General features: G+C 35.0%; 1 protein-coding gene across 2 annotated transcripts in view; it reads right to left on the reverse strand.

The window, feature by feature from the left end:
* Nucleotides 1-25,365, reverse strand: part of necab2 (N-terminal EF-hand calcium binding protein 2) — a 70,418-nt gene that overhangs the window by 32,688 nt on the left and 12,365 nt on the right. For both annotated transcript variants that reach the window (XM_043264021.1, XM_043264020.1), the window contains exons 3-5: nucleotides 7,735-7,843; nucleotides 4,430-4,455; nucleotides 4,205-4,302 (exon numbers count right to left, since the gene is read on the reverse strand). In XM_043264021.1, the coding sequence (XP_043119956.1) occupies nucleotides 4,205-4,302; nucleotides 4,430-4,455; nucleotides 7,735-7,843 (233 nt within the window). The remainder of the gene's footprint in view (nucleotides 1-4,204; nucleotides 4,303-4,429; nucleotides 4,456-7,734; nucleotides 7,844-25,365) is intronic.

Consider the following 25,365-nt stretch of genomic DNA (forward strand, 5'->3'; position numbering starts at 1 on the left):
GCACACCAGGAGGCTGTATAATGTAGTCCATCTGCCAGCCTATATGTGCAGTCAGTGATCTGGAGTATAGCTGATATTTCCAACATGTATCTTTTGTATGTTCTCCGGAAATAAACTGACAATATACTGTTTTAGACTTGTTCCGTTCACTCGAAAATACCCAGAGGACAAGCGGCAAGCCGGTAACGCCAAGATGATGTGTGAACGACAAAGCAGTTGCTCGTACAGATAACATGAGTCCGCTGACAGTGTTTTCGTCTCAGTCGGTGGCTCTGATCTACTTCCTTTGCTCTCTTGCTCTGACAGGTTGAGACAGAAAAAGAGAGCTGTCCTCTTTTCTGACATCAACGCTCTTCTATTGAGCTCATTTGTTCACTGGGATGTCAGCAATTGTGGTTGAGAGACTTAATGAGAAGTGTGGAAGAGAGAAGAAACAGAGAGAAGGAATCTTTCTTTCTTCAAGCGTTCCCTAAAGACAAACTGCACAAAACGTGCACTGAATAGAATACAGTTACAGAGTAGGTGAATGTCATGGAAGAGCATATATGTCGCTTATTTTTGGCTGTGACTAGAAAATAAAGCTATTACAGCGAACAGACCTATAATTGGTTTCACAATAAAAGTGGGGAACAGGCTATTATAAAATGATTACTAAATATTATTTCTAAATATATAAATCTATAAAATATTACTATATATTTTGTACTTTAAATTTAAAACTATCCTTTATATAGATTGTTTTTACTGTTAAAATTATATAATATTGATAATGGAAATGTTTGTGTGAAACTGTTTGTGTGTTGATGTAAAGGCAACACGAACAAACTCAGAGCAGGAAATGCAAAATAGAGCATGACTGCTTTGAGCAGAGAGTGGATATTGCTGTCTATAATCATAAAAGATATTAGCCCAATAGCTACAGCAGGAAAAAATTCACCATGGCATAGTTAAAGCACAAGATCCTATTAGAGACCATAAAAAGAATTATCTAGTCTATACACAGCACTTCAAAAATCTAAATCTGCTTTAGGCATCTGAGAAATTAGTTCATTTTATTTCCACCATTGTTACTTCTCCATTTACATCACACGCTACTAAAAATGCACATAAGCTAGAGTGCAAATTGATGCCTGTTGTGCAAGAACATAAATATTTCATAGGCTGTATGAAAATAACACATTTACATTAATAATTAGCAGCAGCCTTTAACCTTCTCCAGAGAACAGAGGACTAGATTTAGAGTAATGAAGAGGCGTAAGGGGACACTAACACTTATCAATATCAATGCTTGTGGCAAACATTGCTTTGATTTGGGGCTATTTGATTATGCCCCCTCAGACAGACATCAATCTCATGGCTCTGCTACTCAGCTAGTGGAGTAGTTTGAATCTCCAGAGGTTTGACAGTAATGGAGAAGACAGTGAATAAACAAAAGCTGTATCTTATGTTACTCAGTGTAATGTCAAAGGTTCATGTCTAGTAATAGGGAAGAGAGCTCCAATCCACTTACATACTCTCTTCTAGACCATGCTTTACTTGACACACAAAGCTGATTAATGCAGATTATATATTTGTTTTTTATTTATGACTATATATTTATTATATATATATTTATTTATGCATTTGTAAACATACTGGCCACATTTTATATCCAAGTACTCAGTATAAAACTGTGTATGATATTACTTAATTTGAGTAGCTAATAATTGTACATCATCAATGGATAACAGTGTTTCTCAGCCCTAATATGTTCTACAACAATGCCATTTTCATTGCTGGAGAAGCAGTCTGTGGTTTTGCTGCAACCCTGTATATTAGATGACAGTTGCTGTTACACCAACACTTTGCAGAGCATCTGGTATATATCACATTACACTGCTGCGTAGATGACAGTGTCTGTCTCTCTTTCCATCTCATCCACTCACATACACACAACACATATCTACACATCCAGTGAAACAAGAGGTGCTTTGTTGTTGTTGCTTTATTTGTCTGTTTCTACTCTCACCTAACTAATGTTTATTAGTTCATGAAATACAACTTGTGCTTCTTGCTATGTTTTTTTTATTGAATAAAAAGACAACAGCCTTGCATATTAAACATTCTGTCTCTCTCATTTTACATTCTATACAACCAGGGTTTTCAAACCCCAAGATAATCATAGATACATTTTAACTGTGCCAGAAAAACGTGATTATTAATTACAATATGTCTCTAAAATGTAAAAATATAAATCATTTAACTAAAATATTTTTTACAATACTTTTTAACTAAACAATTTTTAACTAAAAGATATATAAACAAAAATATAGAAAATATAGAATACTGACAAATATATATAAATATATATAAGCCTTACAAAACAACAATATCAAATAAAAGAGAATAGCAGATATTTAGGCCAAAGAGGGTGAAGGTAACATTTTTCAGGCACGGTGGATATATTTAGCAGCAGTAATCCATAAATTAAATAAACAAATATAAAAATAAAACACTATATACTCTTGACTGTATAAATTACAAAATTATTTTATAGTATTAAAGCAACTGCGTTAAAGTTCTTTAGTCAAGGGCAGTGAGCGATGTTTCCCTTTGTTTTGTTGTTTTATTAACATTAAAGGGTAAAAAATAATGTCATTTACTCACTCTCAAACCTGAATGAGTTTCTTTCTTCTGCTAAACATAAAAGTTATTTTGAAGAATGTGGGTAAGCAAACATTTGCTGGTCCCCAGTGACTTCCATAGTACTTCTTTCCCTCCGATCAAAGTCAATGGGCACCAGCAACTGTTTGGTTACCTACATTCTTCAAAATAACTTTTGAGAGTGAGTAAATAATGACAGAACTATCCCTTTAATGACAAGCAGCATTTTAAGACCTCCCGCCATCTAATATTATCTAATATATTCTAAACTGCTTAATTCAACTAGAAATAACTAGACAATATTAGCGCAGTCAGGTATGACCAAAATTGGTCCAGTAACCAGGAGCCGGTTAACAGGCTTTTTAGTGTAGGCACTCAGAAAAAGACATTTTAATCGTCCACAATCAAAAATCGCCCTTTGCTACCCCCTGAGGATCTTTAAAATCCTCTCTCTGTACAACACAGGTCTATGCAACCTAACAACTTATCTGAATAGTAAATTATGCTCAGGTAGGAATCTTCTCTCGGAAGATGCAAAAACACAAGCAGAACATTGCTGTGTTTGCAAGAGTAATTCTGTACAACAGAATCTCAGGTGTGGCGGCAAAAATGTTACAGAGAAAAAAGATTAAAGGAAAAATGATGCACTCACACTTGCTATTGTGAGCAGCTTTGGTAAGAAAGCACCAGAAAATGCAAATGTAAGGTTGTAATAATTTGCTTTCTAAAATCAATATAGGTTTGTTTGCAATCAGCCAGCTGCATTAAAACACAAGTGTTTTGGATCCCAGAAGCCATCGCTATGCAGCCTATATGCGCACAGATAAAACAAACACTAATAACTGTACCCCAAATGGCCTATAAATTTTTAAAGGGTAAACTCAGTTCGTATCGGGCCAGATATTTTACAACTATTACTCAGCCAGGTATTTAAGAACTCTAACCTGCAGTATTAACAAGGACCTCAGTAACATCAATTACTTTCTACAGCGTGGTGATGGGGAGTGTGAAATACAAGGAGAAGGGAAGAATACACCCGAAGACTGATACAAGAAGAGCTGAGAACAGAGAGCAACTGGGTTTTTACGCCTTCTATAAATCAGATTACACACTCGGTTAGAAACGGAAAGAAAGAGAGAGGCTCATATTTGTGATGGCCACAGCTCAGTAATCTGCAGTGCTGTCTAACTGAGCACCAGCTTGCTAATGAGAAGAAAACCACAAACAGAATATGCAAGCCAAGCTTTGAAATGGAAGGTTATATTTAGACGAGTAGGAGAGACTGCAATAACTTGCTCACACTCTTCTTTCAATATCTGCCCCTTATCTGAGAAAGGATTTACTGTACTATGCTTATACGAGATGGCTTTCTTTTTTAGACCCCCAAAGATACATATGATTAAAGCTATGATTCAGGAGCAGATGCCAAGCAATACCGCCAATGTTTTAATAAAAATACGCATGTCTTGAAAAATCTGGGTGCATGATATTGAAACTTGCATTGGCAAATGTCGAAAGCCACTGAAGCGGAAACACTTTCAATTATTTTTGGCGCACTAACCTTTTTGGTGAAGTCCATGGCTTTGAGAATGGCCAGGTTGAGTGTCTCTAAGGAGGCCAGAACACCTTCATATTCTCCCATGTGGTTGGCAAAGTAGTCTGACGAACAGAGAAACGAGGCAGAACAGAATTATGCATTTTCAAACTCACGAACCATATGGAAGATTAAAAACATGGAAAAATTAAATCGGCAAACAAAACTGACCACAAACACACTGATACTCACCGCATAGTTCCTTGGTGTCAACATTACTAACACATCGCAGGAAAAGGGAAGCGTACAGAAAAACAGAATAGAAGAAGCAGGAGAAGAAAGAGATAAGAAACAAGGGAAAAGCCAGAACAAACCAAACATTACATCTGTGTCTTACAACAGAAGGAATACAGAATCTGACTAAACTACTGTATCTAGTTATACTGGAACTAATGAATAGAGGGATGCATATATTGTTATAGAGCGGTTTTTAAGAGATTTTAAGAGTTACAATATATGAAGTTTTGTCGTTTATACTGAAGCCAGACTTATTTAGATATATATAATCATATCTTTTAAGTTGCAAATATTACGTTATTACAAAAACAAAAAAGAGATATAATTACATGAGATGAATTCTTTAACATTTAAAAGTTTTTAATAGACTAATAGATTAATTATCCAAATATAGGCCATAGATTCCAATAAAAAAGACTATTATGACATAATGTTACAAAGAGTACTCATACTGGCCATTTTACTAGGCAAAAACAAAGAGGAGGAAAAAGAGAAATGATCGTTTTTTTTCTCCTGCCTGGCTGTTACCCTTTCTGGGCTGCTTCCTGTCGTCTCTCTTTTATTTTCGCTCTTGGACCTTCCATCTTTTACTTCTTTATACTTTCCCTCGCTTGGTAAAATGGAAGTGCCATTGGCAAAGGGAAGCACAAAAAAAGATATGAAGTATGACATTTACAGGTGTAGGGTAGGCACTGAGAGTGAACACGGCTAACAATCCTCTCTCCTTTCACAGCTACTGAGCTCTTGATGCCTGGCCTGTCAAATAAAGAGTATGTCCACCTCAGCAGAGGACAGAAGAGACTGGAAGAGTGAATGTCATGAGTCTCTTTCTCTGTTAGGGGCCTATCCCATTCATACCCATTAGCACTGTGCTAGATAAGCTAGTAATCAATCTGGCTTCATTCTGATATCTAACACAATTTTCATAATCAAATAAAATCAAATTAATTTTGTTTTTATTCAGTGTCATACATCACTTAAAAATGTGACGAATTATAGAAGGGAAATTATTTACAAACAAAATGAACAGTGATTTAATATACAGTTGTGAAAAGCATAAATGACCAATGAGATTTTATAATCGCCATGGCTACCCTAGTAGAAAAACATATATTTAAAACACATTCATTTCATACTAAGTATAATAAAAATCTATTCATAAATTTACTGACGGATAACTCTGATCTAAAAATTATTTGAAACAGATACAAAAATGATAATTAAACTTTGGTGTGCTACTTGTGCACACGCACTTTTCCTAATATTATATAAGTCTAAAATGTATTTTAATGTCACTTTTTAATGTCTTTAAATGCAAAATATTTAAATTGTTACCAGTTTAACATACTAAAAGTGCAATTGCTGTGTATTAATATGTACATAAATATGAAAATGTGTTTGTAGTATACTTAGAATGAATTATATGTATTAAACGTAAATACATTTAAGTATATTTATTTTCCACTATTGTTAATCATGAGTCCACATGAATAATCAACTCTCCTGTCATTGTCACGGTCTCAAATGGTAAGAACAACAAAAATCAGATTTCCATCATAGCTGCACCTGTTATAAATGCTGTAAAAGTGCGTGTGAAAGTCAGCATGATATTCAGATAAACGGAAGACAAAAGATGAGAGGCTCGTGTTTCATTTCAAATTTACAACATAACTGTAAATGTTGAAAAAAGAACGAAAAGGTGACATGCATAAAGCTCTCATTCGAGCTTCACCATCTCAGTGTCTCTCCGCACCCCCACCCCAGTGTCTTTTCCAGCCCTCCCCCATCTCATCATCTAGCCTTCTTGTCTCCATCCTTTTCTTTGCACCAGTCCTTATGGGCTCTGGTGGTTCATTATTTAGAGAGAAGGCTGTGTTGGACCAGAAGAGCAGCGACCGCATCCTAGCAGCTGCAGACTTCTCCTGCTTTTTTACATAATTCATTCTGAAATGTGATTAAAGACAACACACACACACACTGGAGCTGCTCAGCCTCCAGAGACCAGCTCACACACACCTATACACACAAACCCTGAGAAATAGGGTGCGCGAGACACAGGACAGAAAGAGAGAGAGATGTGGCAGCATGTGACAGATGTAGTCATGATGACACTTTCTAAACACAGAACTTTAACACAGACTGAAAGAGAAAGCGAGTAATGTAATGGTATGTGCCCAGAAGCAAACAGATAAACTAATGATGCTATGGTAAACTATGATGTTACTGTTCACCTCATCTCTTCATCATCTCTCATCAGACACTGTCTTTGGCTATTCCTCTTTTCTTGCTGTCCATTATCCTTCATTATGTCCGTCAAAATGAAATTTTCCTGCCTGGTTCTTGAGAAACCATTACCTATAATCAGGGGTTAAATTTGGAACCAAGATCTGAAGATCTTGGTTATATGCTTTTATCTTCAAAAATTATGCTACAAATACTCTAAAATAGTGATTTATGTTACACGGAACCAGACTTTTATTTTAAAAATGTGAACTTCTATATATTTCTAAAAATATATATATTTTTTATATCCTAAATATTGTAATATACATATTTTTAAAATATTAAAATATTATATTTACTTAAACCAAATATTATATTTATTGTTATTTGTTATTATATTTATTTCATTTCAATATATATTTTATTTTTATTATATTTAGCATAATTTCCATTTCTGTACAAAAACTTTAAACATTTATATATTACTTATATTAATATTATATATTAAATATATAAAAAGCTAGCTATGAAATTAGCTTGAGCCAGACAAAAAAAGACAAAAAGCAGACTAATTAAATAAACTAGAGAGAGTGTGAGAAGTTAGATTTTTTTTCTGAAAGTCCACAGGGCTGAATCTGATGAAACAATTACAGTGCTTTGCAAAGCAGCTTACATGAGGTGAAGCTTGTACTCTAGGCTAAATCATCTCATCCATGCTTCACCACTGACTAGGTACTCATGTAGAGAAACGGATAACACCTAATAATAAGGGCATGAACTATTGAGATAATCCTAAATATAGCTTTAATGTTTTTAACGAAACATTCAACAACTTGACCAAGGTGTACAAACACAAAAATAAACAAATTAACAAAATTCCAATCCATTTTCTTTTCATTCCCTGAAGATTTACCCATGCAATGTCATATTGTTTCCTGGTTTCTGGGATCCTGTCATATTGGTTTTTATTGGCTCTCTGTTGTCCTGTACTGTGATTCGCTAGATGTGTATTCGGCGCTATGTGTCTGTAGAATCACCTGGTGTTATCAGAGTCAATGGTGTGAAACAGTTTTTCCAGCTCCTCTTCATTCAGAGTCCCATCAGAGAAGAAAGCCTGGAACTCATCAAGGGAGAGCTTTCCATCATCTGCGGGGGAAACAGAGATTTTAGCTGCACGCCTCATTCATTTTTAACACCCCAGACAGTAGCGTGTGTATCAGCGCCACGGGTATTTCTCTAACTACATCTTAACAGGATCACTCACAGCATCACAAATGTATTCAAAATCATCTAAAATTAGTTAAATCAGAGTAGTCTAAAATTAAAATACACATACGTGAGTTGGGTCGTATTCCCAAATAATTGCTTTATTTTTTTTTAGAAAGAGTGCAAAATGTTTAAAAAGTGCCTAATAATTACATTTGAATGAAGCATTCATACAGATATGCACAGAAGGTGCATTCACACATGCATTCTAATGTCGATGAATCCAGATTATTCTTGATGAGGGAACTTTTAGTAATAACATAATACATGCCCAAACCATTTCCATCTATAGGTATTCTGCACAATCTATTCTGTACAGTAATTTGTCACTATTTGCAAGATTACTTATTCAAGATCTTTCAATAACTCTAGTGCATGATTCTTAATGCACAATTGACAGATCTGAATTTATTGCAGGAAGTTATTAGTTAGTTAGTTATTCAATTTCCAACACATTCAGGGCAGTAAGATTTTTACATTTTTTTTTAAAGAAGTTTCTAATGCTCACCAAGGCTGCCTTTACTTACAGTAGATCGAAATACAGTAAAACAAGAATGTTGTGAAATTGACCTTTTAAAATATCTTTTATGAAAGCATTTATTCCTGCATGGCAAAGCAGAATTTTCAGCACTGCTCCAGTTTTCAGCGTCATCCTTCAGAAATCATTTTAATATGCTGATTTGCTGATATTAACAGTGCCAACAGCTGCGATACATTTTTTTGCGGAATTTCAAAAGAGCAACATTTATTGGAATTATAAATCATTTGTAATATCATATATTTTTATTTCTATTATTTTTGATTAACTTAACGTCTGCTAAATAAAAGTATCAATCAAACAAAAGAAACATCCTTTTTTAAAGCATCGCTAGCGATGAGAGACAGGAGGCTTCTCTGATAATGTACTGTGTTGGCTTTCTCTATAGGGAACGGTCAGGAAAAGGTTAGTGAGAAAAGGGGGTTGTTACAAATAGGAGTCTCAGCTGCAGTCAATGCTGGGAGAAATGAAATATTCATCACCCTGGATTTGTCCTTGAAGTTAGACCTGCGCTTATTGGACAAAGTAAAGCCGAAATACAATATGAAAGTAAGTGCAGCCAATCAGTGGCTCCAAAGCAACTATTGGATTGTAGTTTCTAAATCCAAAAGCTTTTACTGGAAATGAGAACCACTTATTGTTTGCCAATGCAGTTGTACACCTCCAACACACGGCCATGTATTTATACATGACCTTTATCCATTCTGCTCTTTACAGAAAAACACCCTACCATATCTGTGCATTTGTGTTTTTCTTTCTCTACCTCCGTAATGTTTCATCCTTTCTCTGTCACGGTTAGAAAGTGAAGGTAGGAAGGGAAGCAAAATCAAAAGCAGATCTGAAACATAGCTTATATATGAAGAGCGTGTTTCTGTCTTTCCCCGTTTCTGTGCAAGGCTGAGGAGCACGGGGAACCCAGCCCTTAATTAGGCAGTGACCCACTTTTCTCTTTTCCTCAGGAAGGAGTGCTTGCTCAGGAAACAGGCATTTACTTGCCCAATTTCCACGTTTAGCACTGTGCTCTAGTGACAGCTGACGTGTAACTGTAACATCACCTCTGCAGTATATCTTAATGAGTCAATAAACCTCTCTGCACTGGGTTAAGTTGACAAATTAATCTTATACAACCAGCATGTTATGGTGATGATCTTTGTTTGCATGATTCTGGTTGGAAAGAATGATTTTTATCTTCTTGCGGAGCTATTTAAGAGCGAACTGTACTGCTGTGCAATTACCTGGAAATTGCTGTACTCACCTAAACTGCAGGTGGGCTACGATAATGCTGCTTGATGGACAGAAATGGTTTATCTTCCAGATAATGTGAATGTCCTTTCAGTGGGATTTAAAAGTGTGAAGTCTCATTTGACACAGTAAGAGTGTCACGATGACAACAGCTTTTCTTTTAACATATATTTATATATGATCGTATATAAATATGTATCTAATATATTTATACTTTATATGAAATGGCCTTAACTACAATGTACTGATATAAAAATGTAAGTACAATGTGTTTTTGTGTTCATATTTTTTTTTGGAAAACATTTTGGGGATAGTTAGGTTTATGGGTGGGTTAAAGTGTAAAGGATCTAGGGATGACGCTGCAATTACAAATGTATTTACAGAAATTAAATACAGATGTAATTACATGTAGATGTTTTTATTAAATATAAGTACAATGTAAAAATATGTATGTACACAATAAGCACATTTTACCAAATGATTAATTTAAATGCAAGCACATAGTATTTAAAGCCACCTAATGTAAAGTCGGACCAAATTTTGAATGTTTTTGAAATTTTCTTTTACTCACCAAGGATATTTAATGAAAAAAGAGTAATGTTGTGAAACATTATATATTATTAAAATACAAACTTTTATATATTTAAAATATATGTATTATTATATATAAAATATATTGTATTATTAAAATACAAAAACTTATATATTTAAAATATAAGGTTTATATATGTTTGTTCATCTATTTTAAAATAATAAAAAAATATTTTCGCCAGCTATTACTCCAGTTTAAATAATGAAATAATTTTAAAATTCTGATTTGGTGCCTAAGAAACTCTTTCTATTATTAAGTTGTGCTGCTTAATATTTAGTGGAAACCGTGATATATTATTTCAGGATACTCCAATGAATATGAAGTTTCACAGAACATAATTAAAACATTTGTACCATAATTAATTAAATAAGGCATTTAATTACTGATATATATATATATATATATATATATATATATATATATATATATATATATATATATATATATATATATATATATATATATTATTCATTTTCATCACCTAAAATTAGTAAGCATATTTGCTGCTGAGTGAAGCATGTCAATGAGCGAAATATTAAAATTTTGACTTTTGCTAGATTTATGATTTCAGTTTTGATGTAAATCTTACACCGAATTACAGTTAGTTGATCTAAAAAGGTGATTACGCGTTAACAGCTGTCAACCATGTCACTGCGCCTCTGACTGCAGTGGAAAGTAATGGATTGTACTTCATGCAATAACCCTATATAATGTTTTTTTAAGTCACCATTATATTTTCCAGAGATGGCCATAAACCACTCCAGTCGCAGTAAGAATGTAGACTGGGAAGAAATGCTGCGAGTATAATGTCCCTTAATAGACAGAAATCTTTCTAGATAACATAAAAGGTCTTTCAGCAGGACTAAAGAATCCAAAGTTTGATTTGGTGGTGAGAAAAACAAACAGGCATGTTTGGTCTGTCTTAGGAGCAGGGTAAGAGACTGATCAGATGGGTTTAGGGAGGTGGAAATAGACCAAGAGGTGAAGTTTAGTTAATGTGTGTAGGAAGGCAAGAGACCGCAGGGACTGGACACTGTCACAGACCTTGCTACTTCCTATGAAAGAGAGGCAATTAGCACTTTTCACAACCACTGGCCCCAGCACATCTTTGCACCTCCTTACAAACACGTCTCTTCCCATCTCTCACAACTCACACCGCATTTCGGGGGAGAACTGGGGTACATGTTGCCATGGTAACCAAAAGAACAGGAGCAGACCTTTGGGATCTGAGATGTCTTAATCGTACATACGCTCGCTCTCATTTTTTTCTCTTTCATTCTGTATATCTCCTTCTCCTGCCTGTCCTCTCCTATGTTCCACACCAATGAGATGTGGTTGACTTCTGTAATCATGTTAAAACGAATGACAATTAAATGTACTTAATAACGCAATAACAGTAAATACAATAAATATCAATAATTGTTTTCATGTTATTACTAACAAATGGCTAAAATCAAAATAATATATGATTTTTTTTTCAACATAAACAGAAAATAAAACACTACAAACCAATAATTTAAATGCTACAAGTTAATTTAGATATCTCAACCCTATTATCTAGAGCATTAAATCGGTTGCTATTTTGAGATTTTCTATACAGATTAAAGGGTTAGTTCACCCAAAATTAAAATTCTGTCAATTCTGTCACACCCTCATGTCATTCCAAACCCATCTTCAGAACACAAATTAAGATATTTTTGATGAAATCAGAGAGTCATCTGACCCTCCAAAGACAACCGAAATGATAAAACAAAAATAACAGAGCGTAGAGTATATACGTTGTGATACTCTCTAAAATGGTGGTTGAGAATGAATGGTTGAGTAAATTATGGCATTTTTGGGGTTTTTTGTGCAAAAAAAGTTTTCTCCTAGCATCGCAAAACAAGTTGAGCCACTGACGTCACATGGACTGTTTTACTGATGTTTTTACTACGTTTCTGGATCTGGAATCATTTCAGTTGTGTTGCTGTCTTTGGAGGGTCAGATGGCTGAAAAAATATCCCTGACCAAGAACAAAAGTATAAAGTATATTTATTCATTTTCATTGCCAAAAGCTCACTTTGTCATTGCGACTCTGCCTATGATTATAAATAACCTCCATCTAAAAAAATCATGTCCTTTCTGCATCAGAAACATCACATATATTGTGACCCTAAAGTAATGATGCTGGAGATTGCTGGGATGCTGATGCAAAAGACTGTATTAACCTACGTTGCCCAGCCCCCATCTTCATTGCCAAAACAGTAATAAACTCAAGAGCTAAACTAATATGAAAGTCGCATACCCCCTCCGGCCCGTCCCAAAGACACCACTCTGAGAGCAATGACGGATGAACAGTGAAAGAGCCTTTCACAGGCCTGTCAGCTTCTCTTGCTCGGTAACATCGATCAGCATGGAAAAAAGCCTGTTGCACTGTAAGGATGTCTGTCAAAGCATCATTTAATCGGTCTGCCTTCAGATTGCCTGTCTGTCTGCCCGTCTGAGGTGGACACCGGTACCTTTATAGTCCGTTGGGATTTGATTCGGCCATATGTCCCAGCAGTGTGATGGCAGCATGAGAGGACCCATCAACACATGCTAAACATTTACCCAACTTGTCCTCCCACTTCCATATGTCCCCAGCACAGACGTGTTTTGCTAACAGTGTAACTGTGCACGAGCCAAATTACAAATAGGTGTTACTGAGACTGCACGGCACACTCAAGCTCTCGGACGGCTTCTTACTGCACTAAAACAAAGAAGAAAACAATCTCACTGAGCAAACCCAAATGAGCAGAACGTGAAATCTGGCATTACAATAACACAATTTGCAGTGCAAATAGAAGCTGACAGGGTCCCTGTAGTGTTCAGTGCTCACTATTCCCTAAGAACTTCACTTTGTTCATTTGGAACTGACTGAAACATTATCATTAGCATACACATATGAAACTTCGGCAGTTGATATTAGGATTGTTTTAGGAATGATGAAATAATGAACTTTACCATAAACATACTGTATTTTTGATTTGGTATAAAGTGTATTTATATAAATATTGTCATTCATTTCATTAATGTACATTTTCGTATTTGCTAAACTGACTGATAAATGTGTGATAAAATTTGTAGAGCTGGGTTTTGACAAATTTCACAATTCAGTTTGATTCCAATTAACAAGCTTCAGTCAGTTGATACTACATTTTTATAAGGGTTAAAATTAACTAATTTGTATGCAAATGCTGAAATTACACTGAAATGAGTTTTTTTGTAATAATAAAGTTACATTTTTATAATTATATTTCTACTCCAATTCATTTTTTGAAATATAAACATTTAAATGGTGGCTGTTATAAAAACTAAACATTGAAGAAAACAATAAATAAACAGTAATAACAGTAAAAATTGTGTTATATGGTGCATATATAAACATCAAAATGCTCCTCCCTAAAGTTCATTCCTCTAGCTGACTAACATTAATGAGTTCATGGTCACTGAATAGGCTATGTTTTTTGGAGGTAAATGTTATGTTACCATAAATATTGTTTATAAGCTTATATTATTTCTGTTGTTCAAACAATTATTGAGCGAGTACATGAGGCAGGATACAGATTCCGGTAAGTTACTCTTTCTTTTAACATACCTTCAGATGTTCATTCATGTTTATTTTGTGCTAAAAACAGTATTGAGGAAGAAGAGTTCTGCCACTTTTACAGGCATGCCACATAAAACTGTACCAAAACTGAATTTATTGTTTAAGATATTATTTAATTAAAGCAAACTAATATGTAAAAGTGCTCACTTGACTGCTAAATGTTTTGATATGAAAATAAACAGTTTGTTAAGAAGACGGTATATTTTAGCTTATTTAACCAGATTTCCTCTGTAACTGTCTCACAAATTTTATACCAGCTAACAACCTTGTACAAACCACACCTGGGACTAATTCAAATATTGGAACCTCAACTTTTTTTTTCACAGAATCAAGTGCTTTAGTGATGTGCACGTTTCCCTTCTTTGCCTCTTGTGAAATCTCTATGCCGTTCACAATGGCCCTTCAAACTGAACATTGGAATCTCACTTAAGATGATGGAATACCCTATAAAGTCCACTTCGTAGTGCACTTATGGTAAAGCGAAACGTAAAGACGTTACACGATTACTCAAAACAATATCTCATAAATTATCATTGATACAAATGGCATGAAAACAATTAACAAGCAAAGTTTAAACTCTTCATTACGAAGGCATCAGCTCCTACAGCGCATGTAATAGCCAACCACAATCTGTCTCTGTAGAGAAGATAAGGGATGGCTGTACGAGAACTGATCCAGAATCTGATTGAATAAGAGTGAATCCTAATACCCGGCACCACTGACAGAATCAATTAATGCTTCATCTAACAAATCTGATTCAATCACAATTCATTCAAATGAGTCATTAACCTCAGCTGCCTGAGTGGGCATTTCACATGGAAATCCTATTAGTGTGACCCAGCCACCAGAAAAGTGCATTAGCACAGAGAAGCGAGGGCTACAAATCTGCACATCTCGAAAGCAACGCTCTCTGAAGTACTGTAGCTCTGCACCAAACCAATGACCTTCTCAAGAGAAACAGCCATGGAGAAAGTAATCTTTTTTTTTTGCTGTTGAGAAATGAGTCTCAGTCTCTAGAGCTTTGTCCACAGAGACCACCCACAGTTTGTTCACTGTATGATGCATATTTCAGATAAAACTGGCAAGCACTATCGGAAAATAGTCAGAACCGATCTGATTGACTGGCTTCTATGCAATTTCCAGAAGTAAAAGTACACCAGTCTGTCTGGAAATGATGTCTCTTGGATGGTCTGGGATAAATTCTGATCACAAAGTCTCAACACAGTTCCCCCTAATTTCTTCTGTTTTCAGACTTTGAACTGACAGCTGTGTAATTTATTTCCCATTATGACTATTACTGTAGTATCAACTATTTCAGATAAACCCTCAGCTAAAAGGCATGTAAAAACAAAACACCTTCTGATTAGTCTTTTTCAATAAAACTACTCTACACTCTCAGAAATAAAGATACAAAAGCTGTCACTGGGGCAGTATCTTTTTTAAAAGGTATTCTTTTGTCTCAGTGCTCAGATAAGAACACTTTAAGTACTAATATGCACCATTATGGCACCAAAATGAATCCTTTAGGTACAAACATGTCACTTTTGAAAATGTACCGCCCCAGTGAAAGCTTTTTGTACCTTTATTTCTGAGAGTATATGAAAAATATGACTAGAATCTTTACCATGATTTGAATCAATTTCAATCACAGTAAAGATTACAATGTAAAAGTATATTACAATGTACAGTAGTAATTCTATTTGTCTCTATACTAAGAAATCCCTTAATGAAATTAAAGTCATACCTAGTATTTGCAAACATTGTTGCTTAGACGTAAAAACATTACATATATATTAGATATTTGAGAACAAAAACAACTAATATTTTTATCTCTTAATTACATTAGCAAACTCAGATGTGTTCCTAACACTGTGGCAATCATGTATTGCAATAAAGGTACATCTAAACGCAGAGGATAATTTAAAGTTTTATATTGCCATATCACCCAAAACTAAAGCTGGCTCTGTGTTAAAGGAATCATTTATCCATAACTTCAAACCATCATTAAAACGTTGAAACTTTTAACTATCGTTGCTGTCCAAAATACTACAATACATTATATTGCTTCCTCCAGTGTCCTCTCAAGAGAAGATCCACAAATGTTTTTTATTTGTGAACAGTGCTAAAATGGATTTGTTTAATCTGTTTTTATTGATTACTTTTGGATTATTGGATGTTTTTATCAGCTGTTTGGACTTTCAATCCGATGGCCACTACAAAGACTTCATGCTTCAAGTAAAAAAAAGAACTACAAGTTACCTAGCGTAGAGGGCTAAGGATAGTGAGATAAAAATACAATTTAGTTTAGTCATTTGATTTGTTTTAATAAGCTTTCCTGTCTCGCTTTTGCTTTACAAATGACACTACTCTTCAAACTGGAACTGGAGAGCCTGTTATAATTATAGAAAGCATCATTTTCTGCCTCTCAGACAAAAGGGCCAATTCAGAAGAGTGTTAGATGCATGTTTGAAAGTGGAGCTTGTTTGAGTATGTCTGTGAGTATGAGTGAGTGTATCTGTGGGCCGGTGGGAAATGGGTGGGGTTCTATTAGTACTGCACCATTCAAAGCAGTGCCATCAGTCAAGGATGAAGAGTCTGCCAAGCGACTAATGTAAGTTCAGCCTGTTTTGTGGTCAATAAAGTCCATGAATCCCATCTCTAATGTAATGCAGACTGCAGTATGATGAATATGCAGCTCAATGCTGCAGTTGGCTAATTATTAGCTGAGAAGATTCATGTCTGTGATCGCAAGAAGTGCTAAGGGACCATTAAAAAAATGAAACTGGCTTAGAGCAAAATCCCCCAAAATGTACCAACTATAACAGGGGTTTTCATATTAAAAAGCATTAGTTGAAATGGATCAGGTTGCTAATACACATTGGAAAAAAGTATAATGTTTGGTTTGTTAAAATGATTCTTTTTGTAAAAATGTGCATTACAGGTTTAGTTTATAATTTTACATTTTTTAGAAAGACATCTGCATTGCACCAATATGTGGCACTGGCAAATGTCCACTTGGTATACTCAGAGGTTCAATCTGGAGGAAAGCCATCTGGATTTTAAAAGTAGAAAGGCTGAAATTCACTCTCCAGCATTCAGCATCAGTATAGAACTGGGTATAAAGTCAGTAGGTGTTTTATCCTTAGCATTGTGTATATTTCATTGGGAATGCGTAACATGTCTTTTTTAGGCATCCTGGAGGGGGTTTGCTCTAAAAGCTTCCTTGGAGAAAGACGGTTGAAGGATGAAACCTCTATCTGAGTACCTTCTGTAAGAGATCTTTTACATACTGTAAGAGAAGAAGAAATTGTTAAGAGAAGAAATTGCCTATTAAATTATTGCCTATTAGAAGAAGAGTCTTTCTAAAAAGAGGCAGTATACTGATACTGGGACGCTATCCGAGATGAACTTATGAAAAGTTAAATACCAGAATATGTTTTAGCTAAATAATCGCAACTGTTCCCATCAACTAGCTCACATTCTTACATTGATAAAATGTGAGAAGGTTTTAGGAAAAGAACTTCATCCCTGCACTCAAAAATTAGTTGTGCTATTTGCTCAATTTACTTAATTAAAATGAGCTAATGCACAACTATTCAGCATTCTGTCACAACTTAATTTAATTGCACTCAATCCATTTAAATTTGTAAAACAGAAGTTTACTTAATCCATTTGCACTGAGACTACATGAATAATTTAGGCTGGAATTAGCATTACTGAAAAGTGATTTCCAGCTCACAGCATGCAATGAAAAAACATCTAGTCTAGGATTTTCTTTAAAAAAAAATTAGCTGAGAAACTGCTAATAAATTTCAGAAATAATGACAAAGAATGGCAAGTAACGCTGAATTTAAGTAATGAGTATAAAGTTCAGTACACTTGAATCAAAGTGCGATATGGAGTAGTGTCTGTGAATTATAAGCTGCAAAAAGACTTTAAATGTGAATCCTGCTTGATCTGCGGGATTTGTGCATGATTTGTGCACAAGGCACTCTGTGTTTTCAACCTTTGCCACCTCAATATATGAGGACATGAATACATAAATGGGAGGTGCATCCCAAATTGCATACTTATGCTATTATGAAAGTTTGCATAATAAATAATGTGATTAGTCTGTTCAAACTGAAAATTTCACAAAGAAAAAGTGCGCTTTAAATACTTTACTTCTGGTATCAGACTCCAATTACTAATGATTAAATAACCTCATAAAATTAATTCACTATATGGTTGAGTGCATAGTGCACACGTACATAGTGTGCATAGTATTTAGTGTGTCATTTGGGAAGCAGTTATAGTCTTTAGATCTGCGCTGAGTCACTTTATGAGCATTTTACCTTTCCTTTGGAGAAAAAAAATATACACTGTCATAACATATACAAACAGAAACCAAAAGGTCTATACAACAACACGTCAAAATAAAAGTTTAGTTTAACTTGCAGAAACTGTAACAGAAAGAAAATAATGTAATGCACAACTATTAATACTTTTTTATAAATTAAATTAAAGATGCTTTTGATCATTAAAATTTTATCAAACCATTAAAATTCAGTTCATAAAATTAATCGAAATCCTAATTTGTTAAAAATAAAATGTAATTTGTGAAATAATAAAAGATGTTTAATTGGGGCTTAAAATATTTTCCTAGTTAAACGTTTAATAAATTGCTGTTAAATTTAATGTAATAAAAATTCTATAATTTCAATAAGGGATTCACCATAAGCATCAACTAATATTATTCATATTTTATCAGTAAAGCCTGTTATGTAATCAGAGATAAATACCATCATTACCGCTGATTACAGAACCAGAATTACTGAGAAAATGTACATTACATATCAGGCAAAGTTTATTGTGTTTCCCTAATTTCAGTTAATTAGACATGATTTTGATTAATTTAATTTAATTCGTAAAAAAGAATAAAGAAAATTTAATTGGAAATACAATTTAAAAATTACAAAAGGAATTTGGGAAAAAAATCAACAGATTTCATAGGGCCCTATAAATAGAATAGTTCACCTTTTTTTACCACATTTTTCAACATATCTTATTTCTGTTGTTCCATAAAAGAAAGTGAACCCAAATTGTTTGGGTGATGATGAATGATGAGAGTTGTCATTTTTGAAAACTGTGAAGTGGAATGTTGCTCAACTCTAAAGCAATTACTCTGCAAATGCCAGCGCAGTGACTCTTTGCGCCTCCCGTCAACGTCATATTTCACATATGGTAAAAAGAAAAGTGACATTTAGTATGCTAATGTTCGCCGTTGCTCACTTGTTTACTGCACGGAGTTGGGTTTCTTTGACGTGTCTAATTTTATTGCATATTACTCAATGCAGTTAGATTATACTATACAATAACTACAGCTCACTGTTAATGATATCCACATTGAATTAAAAATGTATTGTTATTATATTTTTTAATACTGCCTTATTCTGCAAACACACAAAAACCTCACAGTATAATGATGACATTCAATATAAATACTATGCATTTTAAGAGAAGAGAAGAGAAGAGAAGAGAAGAGAAGAGAAGAGAAGAGAAGAGAAGAGAAGAGAAGAAAAGAGAAGATTCACACCCCCACATTCAGCTGTAGCAATCAAGCAAGTCTGCCTTATTTCCACTGAGGATTGGAAATTCTCAATTAATTTTCAGTCTTTAATGCTTCAAGGGACGCAAGACAAAAATCATCTGGGTTTGGGTGGGAGCCTAAGAAGAAGTATTTGTCTTTTATTATACAGACATTTAACATAATTGAACACTTCTGGGTCAGCCAAGAGGATGCGTGAAAGAGATGAAGACACGGATGTGACCCCATATTGGGTTTCCATTTGATTAAAGCCTTCGGGCATCTGAGGAAACAAGCTTAGGGAGATGATGATGGCACCATGGCAACATCAGGAGCTAGAGGCCTAATGGGATATAGGGATCGCAGTTTGCTGTAACCATGGGTAACTGGCTACACGGAGGGTTGGTGGGGAAAAACATTATACATTACACACTACCCCTGCTGTTGTCTGCTAAATGCGCTTGAGAACATTCCTAGATAGTGGCTTTGATGCCCTGACTGTCAAAAGTGGATAAACTGAATTCACCCTATTTGTAGTCAAGAATGGCAAAACTAGAAGCTACAATTGGAGCGCTCAGGGAGAGATCAACACAACGTTACGGCCCTGCTCTCGAAAAAACTTCTTTTCAATTGCAGTTATTGACTTATAGGCTGATTTATGGAGGAACGCTGCCATCACAGCACTAAATCCTGCTGTCACTATCCTGATGCAATGCATGAGTTGAGGTTTTATCACCACTGAGACTCTTGAAGAGCTTCCTGTAGTGAACTGATTGCTCTGTTTGATTACAATAATAGATCCCAAATATAAAAGGGACAGTTCATCCGAAAATGAAATTCTCTCATCATGTATTCACCCTCATGTCATTCCAAAGCGTATTTCTGTCTTCTGTAGAACACAAAAGCGGAGATTTTGAAAAATCTCTCAGTTTTCACTACGACTTTTACTATAGTTAAAAGATTTAAATATCTTCTTTTATGTTCCACAGAAGAAAGAAAAAACCCTTGTTCAGATCGTAAGCTGGTCCACTTACAAAAAGACTATACATACAACACACCTTGTTAACAGGTATAAAGGTGCTAATTAACTGACATTTAAATGCCATTTAGCAATGGGCATTAAATATCACAAGCCTATAGCTGCACATTTGGAGTCTGCAGTATTATTAACAACTTAACTGTCTGTCATTAGTTAGAGCAGGGAAAGGCCAGAAATTCACATATGCATGCAGAATACCCTTCATGATGGCAGCTATCACAAGAACAACCGTTGTGATATTATCATTATTTATGCCATGTTTGCTTCATGCCAACTCAAACCATATAAATTTATTCATGAATCGATAAGATGCCGTTTTTTTTTAGCTACTTAATTATGTAGCGGATGTTAGGATATATTGCATATTATATATATGCTGTTGCAATTTTGCGGTAATGCCAAAAATGCAAAAGACACTATAGCAAAATACTCACGACACACTGTGTTATTGTGCAGCTCCTGAATCAATAATGCAATGAAAATAAATGAGCAATGCTTAAGATGAATTTTAAACTTGCCTTCTCAACTGAATGTGACATGAAAAAGAATTTAAAAAAAGGTAAATAGAAAACATGTCTTATAGCATTGTATAAAGTGGATGCGTGCAACTAAACCACTGTTGTCTGATTCAAGAATGACTCTTTATCTGGTTCTTTTAAGGTATCAGTCAAAATGACTCACAAATGAGTCACAGACTCATCGATCTACAGTGAGCAGTTGAGAATCACAAAGTTACTGAAAAAATACTGCACTTGACAACAAACACACACACACATAACACATATATATATATATATATATATATATATATATATATATATATATATATATATATATATATATATATATATATATATATATATACACTCATGGTTCATGTCTACATGGTTCCATAAAGAACCTTTAACATCTGAAAAACCTGTCTGTTTAAAAAAGGTTCTTTGTGGTGAAAGAAGGTTCTTCAAATTATTTAAAATTAAGAAAATTATGTTTTTTTTAAAGTAAATTTGACTGAACGGCATTGCTGTGAAGAACCTTTTAAGCACCTTTATTAAATTATTGTGCAGTATTACACAAAACAGTTGTCCAAAAACAAGCATATGTTTGTATTCTCATCTGAATCAGACATCTGTTCAAAGGCTGTGTATGCAATCATAATCATGATGGTAGGTCATCAGCAGGTGCTTGAGGCCGAGAGTCGGAATAAAGAAAAAAGGTACACTTGTGATTAATACTGATTAACAGAGAAGATTTTCTTCATGAAGAGAGTCTGCTTGCTTCATTCAACTCATCTAAAAGTCTTTACAGTTTTCCATAAACAGGAGCAGAGAGGTCACCCCTGATTCTAATAGCGGTGTGCTCGGTTTTGTGAATTGTGTGTTTGGTTCATTATTATGAAAGTCAGAGGTGCCGTCCATGTGGAGAGAGGTTTTAACGGAAAGGTCAGGTCGATGATTCAGTCGCACATTTTACACTTTACACAGGGGACTTGTGCAGACCAGATAGCACTTTCTGGTTTATTTGAAAATAGCATCTCAAGGCTTGTTGTGAGGGAATAAGGAATTATCTCTAATAGGTATGCAGGCTATGTGTTGCTGCTGTGAAGCTCTGAGTGATTTCAGACAATATATGTTTCGAAAGCATAAAAAATGTAAATGTCATTTTTTTGTCTTTTTTTTTCACAAGCTGAATTAACAGAATTTTGTGGGTGAAGTGGGTTTACTTTAGGGAAGGCTGGGGAAGATAGTCCCTCAAAACTGCATCCCTCAAGAGATTGCAGTGGTACACCTCATTGCACTATGAACACAAGCACTAGCGCATCGTGCATGGTTCTGACATAGAAGCACTGGAGCAAACCTGACAACCAAAACCTTACAAACAAGAGGAAGGGTGTGAGACAAAGAGTAAAAGAATGGAAAGAAAACAGCAACTCCAGCAAAACAGTGTTGCTACTGTTAAGTAGTACTACAATTTAACTACAATTTGTAGTAGTAGTATAGTAATTATATAGTAATAGCATAAGATTTGACCGCTCTTTGTCAAAAAAAGATTGATGCTGCTAATTTAGGCTGGTTTATACTAGTTTGACTGTTCACCAGCTAAAATGCTGTCAAGCAACGCAGTCGGTAGAAAACCAAGAACCAAGAAAGTCATACCGTTTAAACTAATTAAGACATATAGTGGAGGTATAAGTACACCCTTTTCTAAAGTCTAACAAATTCTGTTGAGCAGTTATGCTGGTCTTTGAGAAGAACATTAAACAAGGAGAGAAACAAAGATGAGATAAAAGGAGAATAACTAAAAAAACATGGTTGCTAATTCCTGCAATGGGACTCTTGAACAGTCAACATTATCTTCAAAAAATGTAAAAGAAAGCAAATATTTAAAAGAGTTTGAAGGTGGAAACGCTCACTTTGAGGTTTGTATATTTGTATATTTTATTTGACACTTTCTTTCTGTATTCCAATATTACTGTTGACACGAGCAAATAGCTCCCACACTCTCAGAAATAAAGGTACAAAAGCTTTAACTTTACAAAATGTACATGTTTGTACTTAAAGTGTACATATTTGAAAATAGGTACAAAAGTGTACCTTTGAAAAGGTACCGCCCCATGGAAAGCTTTTTTTGTACCTTTTTTTTCTGAGAGTGCATTATGACTTCTTATTTAGTGGCTGACAACAGATATTTTTGCTGTTTTCCATAAATAATAAATAGAAATTACACTGAAGAACTGGGAATAAAACTGATTACAGGGCTGAATCTATTCAGAATTAGAATGCTTTTTAAATTACTATTTAATCTAAACTAAATTACGTCTGATGTAGCAAGTATCAAGTAGAATTGCAGTTTGAAACTAAATTTAAAATAAAACAGAATTCAAAAATAACTGCAATAAGTACTTTTTACATAGAAAAGCAACATTCATCAAAAGAATCTTTGAATGACGGCTAGACGAGGCCTTTGAAAAAACTCATTTCAAAATCAGTTTTTTTTACCTAGGAAGGTTTTACCCCAACTCAATCTCCTTCTCCTGCACCCGTCATGCACGCCAATCATTCTGGCACATTTCACAACTACACAGTCCACTGGCTGGCACCAGAACAAAGGTCTCCCATAATGCCCATGCACCGCAAATACCATACATCTCTTAAGCTGAGGCATATAAACAATTAAATCATGCACCCCTTGTGCGTATTTCAATTTCCCATTGCATACGATAGCACACGAGTCATATAGAGAACCTTCTCTGTATAAATGAGTCCCACTGGACCTCCATCTCACTCCTGGTGCTGTGTGAGCAAACTGATAATGCTGTCAGCATTCTGTCCGTGGTCTCCTGGCAGGCCGCACTACTGTGTTACAACTGGCATCTCCCCTGTGAAACAACTGCTAAGAGTGACAGTTAACATTGTGCTCAAGCGCATTTCTTTTAGTACACAGCACAGCAAGCTTACAGTAAGGTACGAGGAAATGCTAGAGTGTGTGTATTGTGTGACCACTAATAACACAGTGAGCACACTGCTTATGTATTGTAATTTTTATTTGGTTGTGACAAGCTACAGCGAAGTGGAACCCGGTGGTTAGCCCACACTCTCAATTGAGAAATCACTTGAAAAGGCTTCTTTGTGATTCTAGCACACATTGTATGGACACTGAAATGTACAATATCAACAGTTTGACAGCATATAAAAATATAGAACACCAAGCTTGTAGAAAGCTTCATGCATGAGATGCTGCAAGAGACAACGCAACAGTCAAATGGGTCCATGTTTACATAAAAACACAAAAGCTTAAAACATGTAAGAACTACTGCTGTATGTCTGATGTTTCATGTTTGCATCATAGGGACAGGCTGAAAGCTGCTGATCATTGTCTTTACAGAATATTCATAACATCAGTCATCACCTTGACTTTTGAGAGTTTATTTGTTCACCTGAAAATTCCCTTGGTGTGCTTTTGTCCCTCCATAAAACCCAGTTTTTACATCCAAATTAGTGCAATTACTTAACATGGTTATTATAATGCTATAATGCAAAATACTATAATTTGGTACATATTTTGCCCCTAAAATATTTCTAAAGCACACTGTGCATTTCTATGGAAGATTTGACTTTAGAGTACAAATGAAATCATTCCTTGTTAAAATTACTGTCGTTTAAAACTACTGTATGATTGCATAAAGGTATACTGTATTAAGAAGCAGGATGAAGTTATTACAGCGTAACAGCCTTGCCTTAATATGTGTTGTTATTAGTTTAGTAAAAACAAAAGGGTAGATTCCCTTAATGCTCAGCAAAACAAAATCATAAGACATCTTGAAGAAAAACACTGACATGCCACATCAACTCTTTCTCTGTCAGGCAGCCAAGTTTAGCACAAAGCGTGGGCCGCCAGGTCAGCCAGGTGAACTCCCACGAGTCTTCACTAACATCAAAAATCAACCAATCTCCACTGCCTTGAATCCAATCGACCTTCTCCTATAATGCCTTGGGACATCCTCTGAAAGCACTAGGATTCCCTAAAAACAATTCTGGCATGCTGCTTCCCTATCTGCAGTGCAGTCCTGTGGCTGCGGCGCTTTCTTGCACATTAAAGAGAGTGTTTCCTTTGATGTGGCAGTGCGCGGTCGGGTAGACAGAGAAATGTGGGAAATACCCTCAGTGCACACAGAGCGAAGTACCGCAACTACTTCCTCAACTGGGCACTGTATGTGTTTATCTACTTTAAGACTAGCACGCATTCAATATTTTCTTTTCATCCTATTTACATGTGTGGAAACATGGAAACTAATCA

The sequence above is a fragment of the Puntigrus tetrazona genome, chromosome 18 (assembly GCF_018831695.1).
Source record: "Puntigrus tetrazona isolate hp1 chromosome 18, ASM1883169v1, whole genome shotgun sequence".
In the NCBI taxonomy this organism is placed as follows: domain Eukaryota; kingdom Metazoa; phylum Chordata; class Actinopteri; order Cypriniformes; family Cyprinidae; genus Puntigrus; species Puntigrus tetrazona.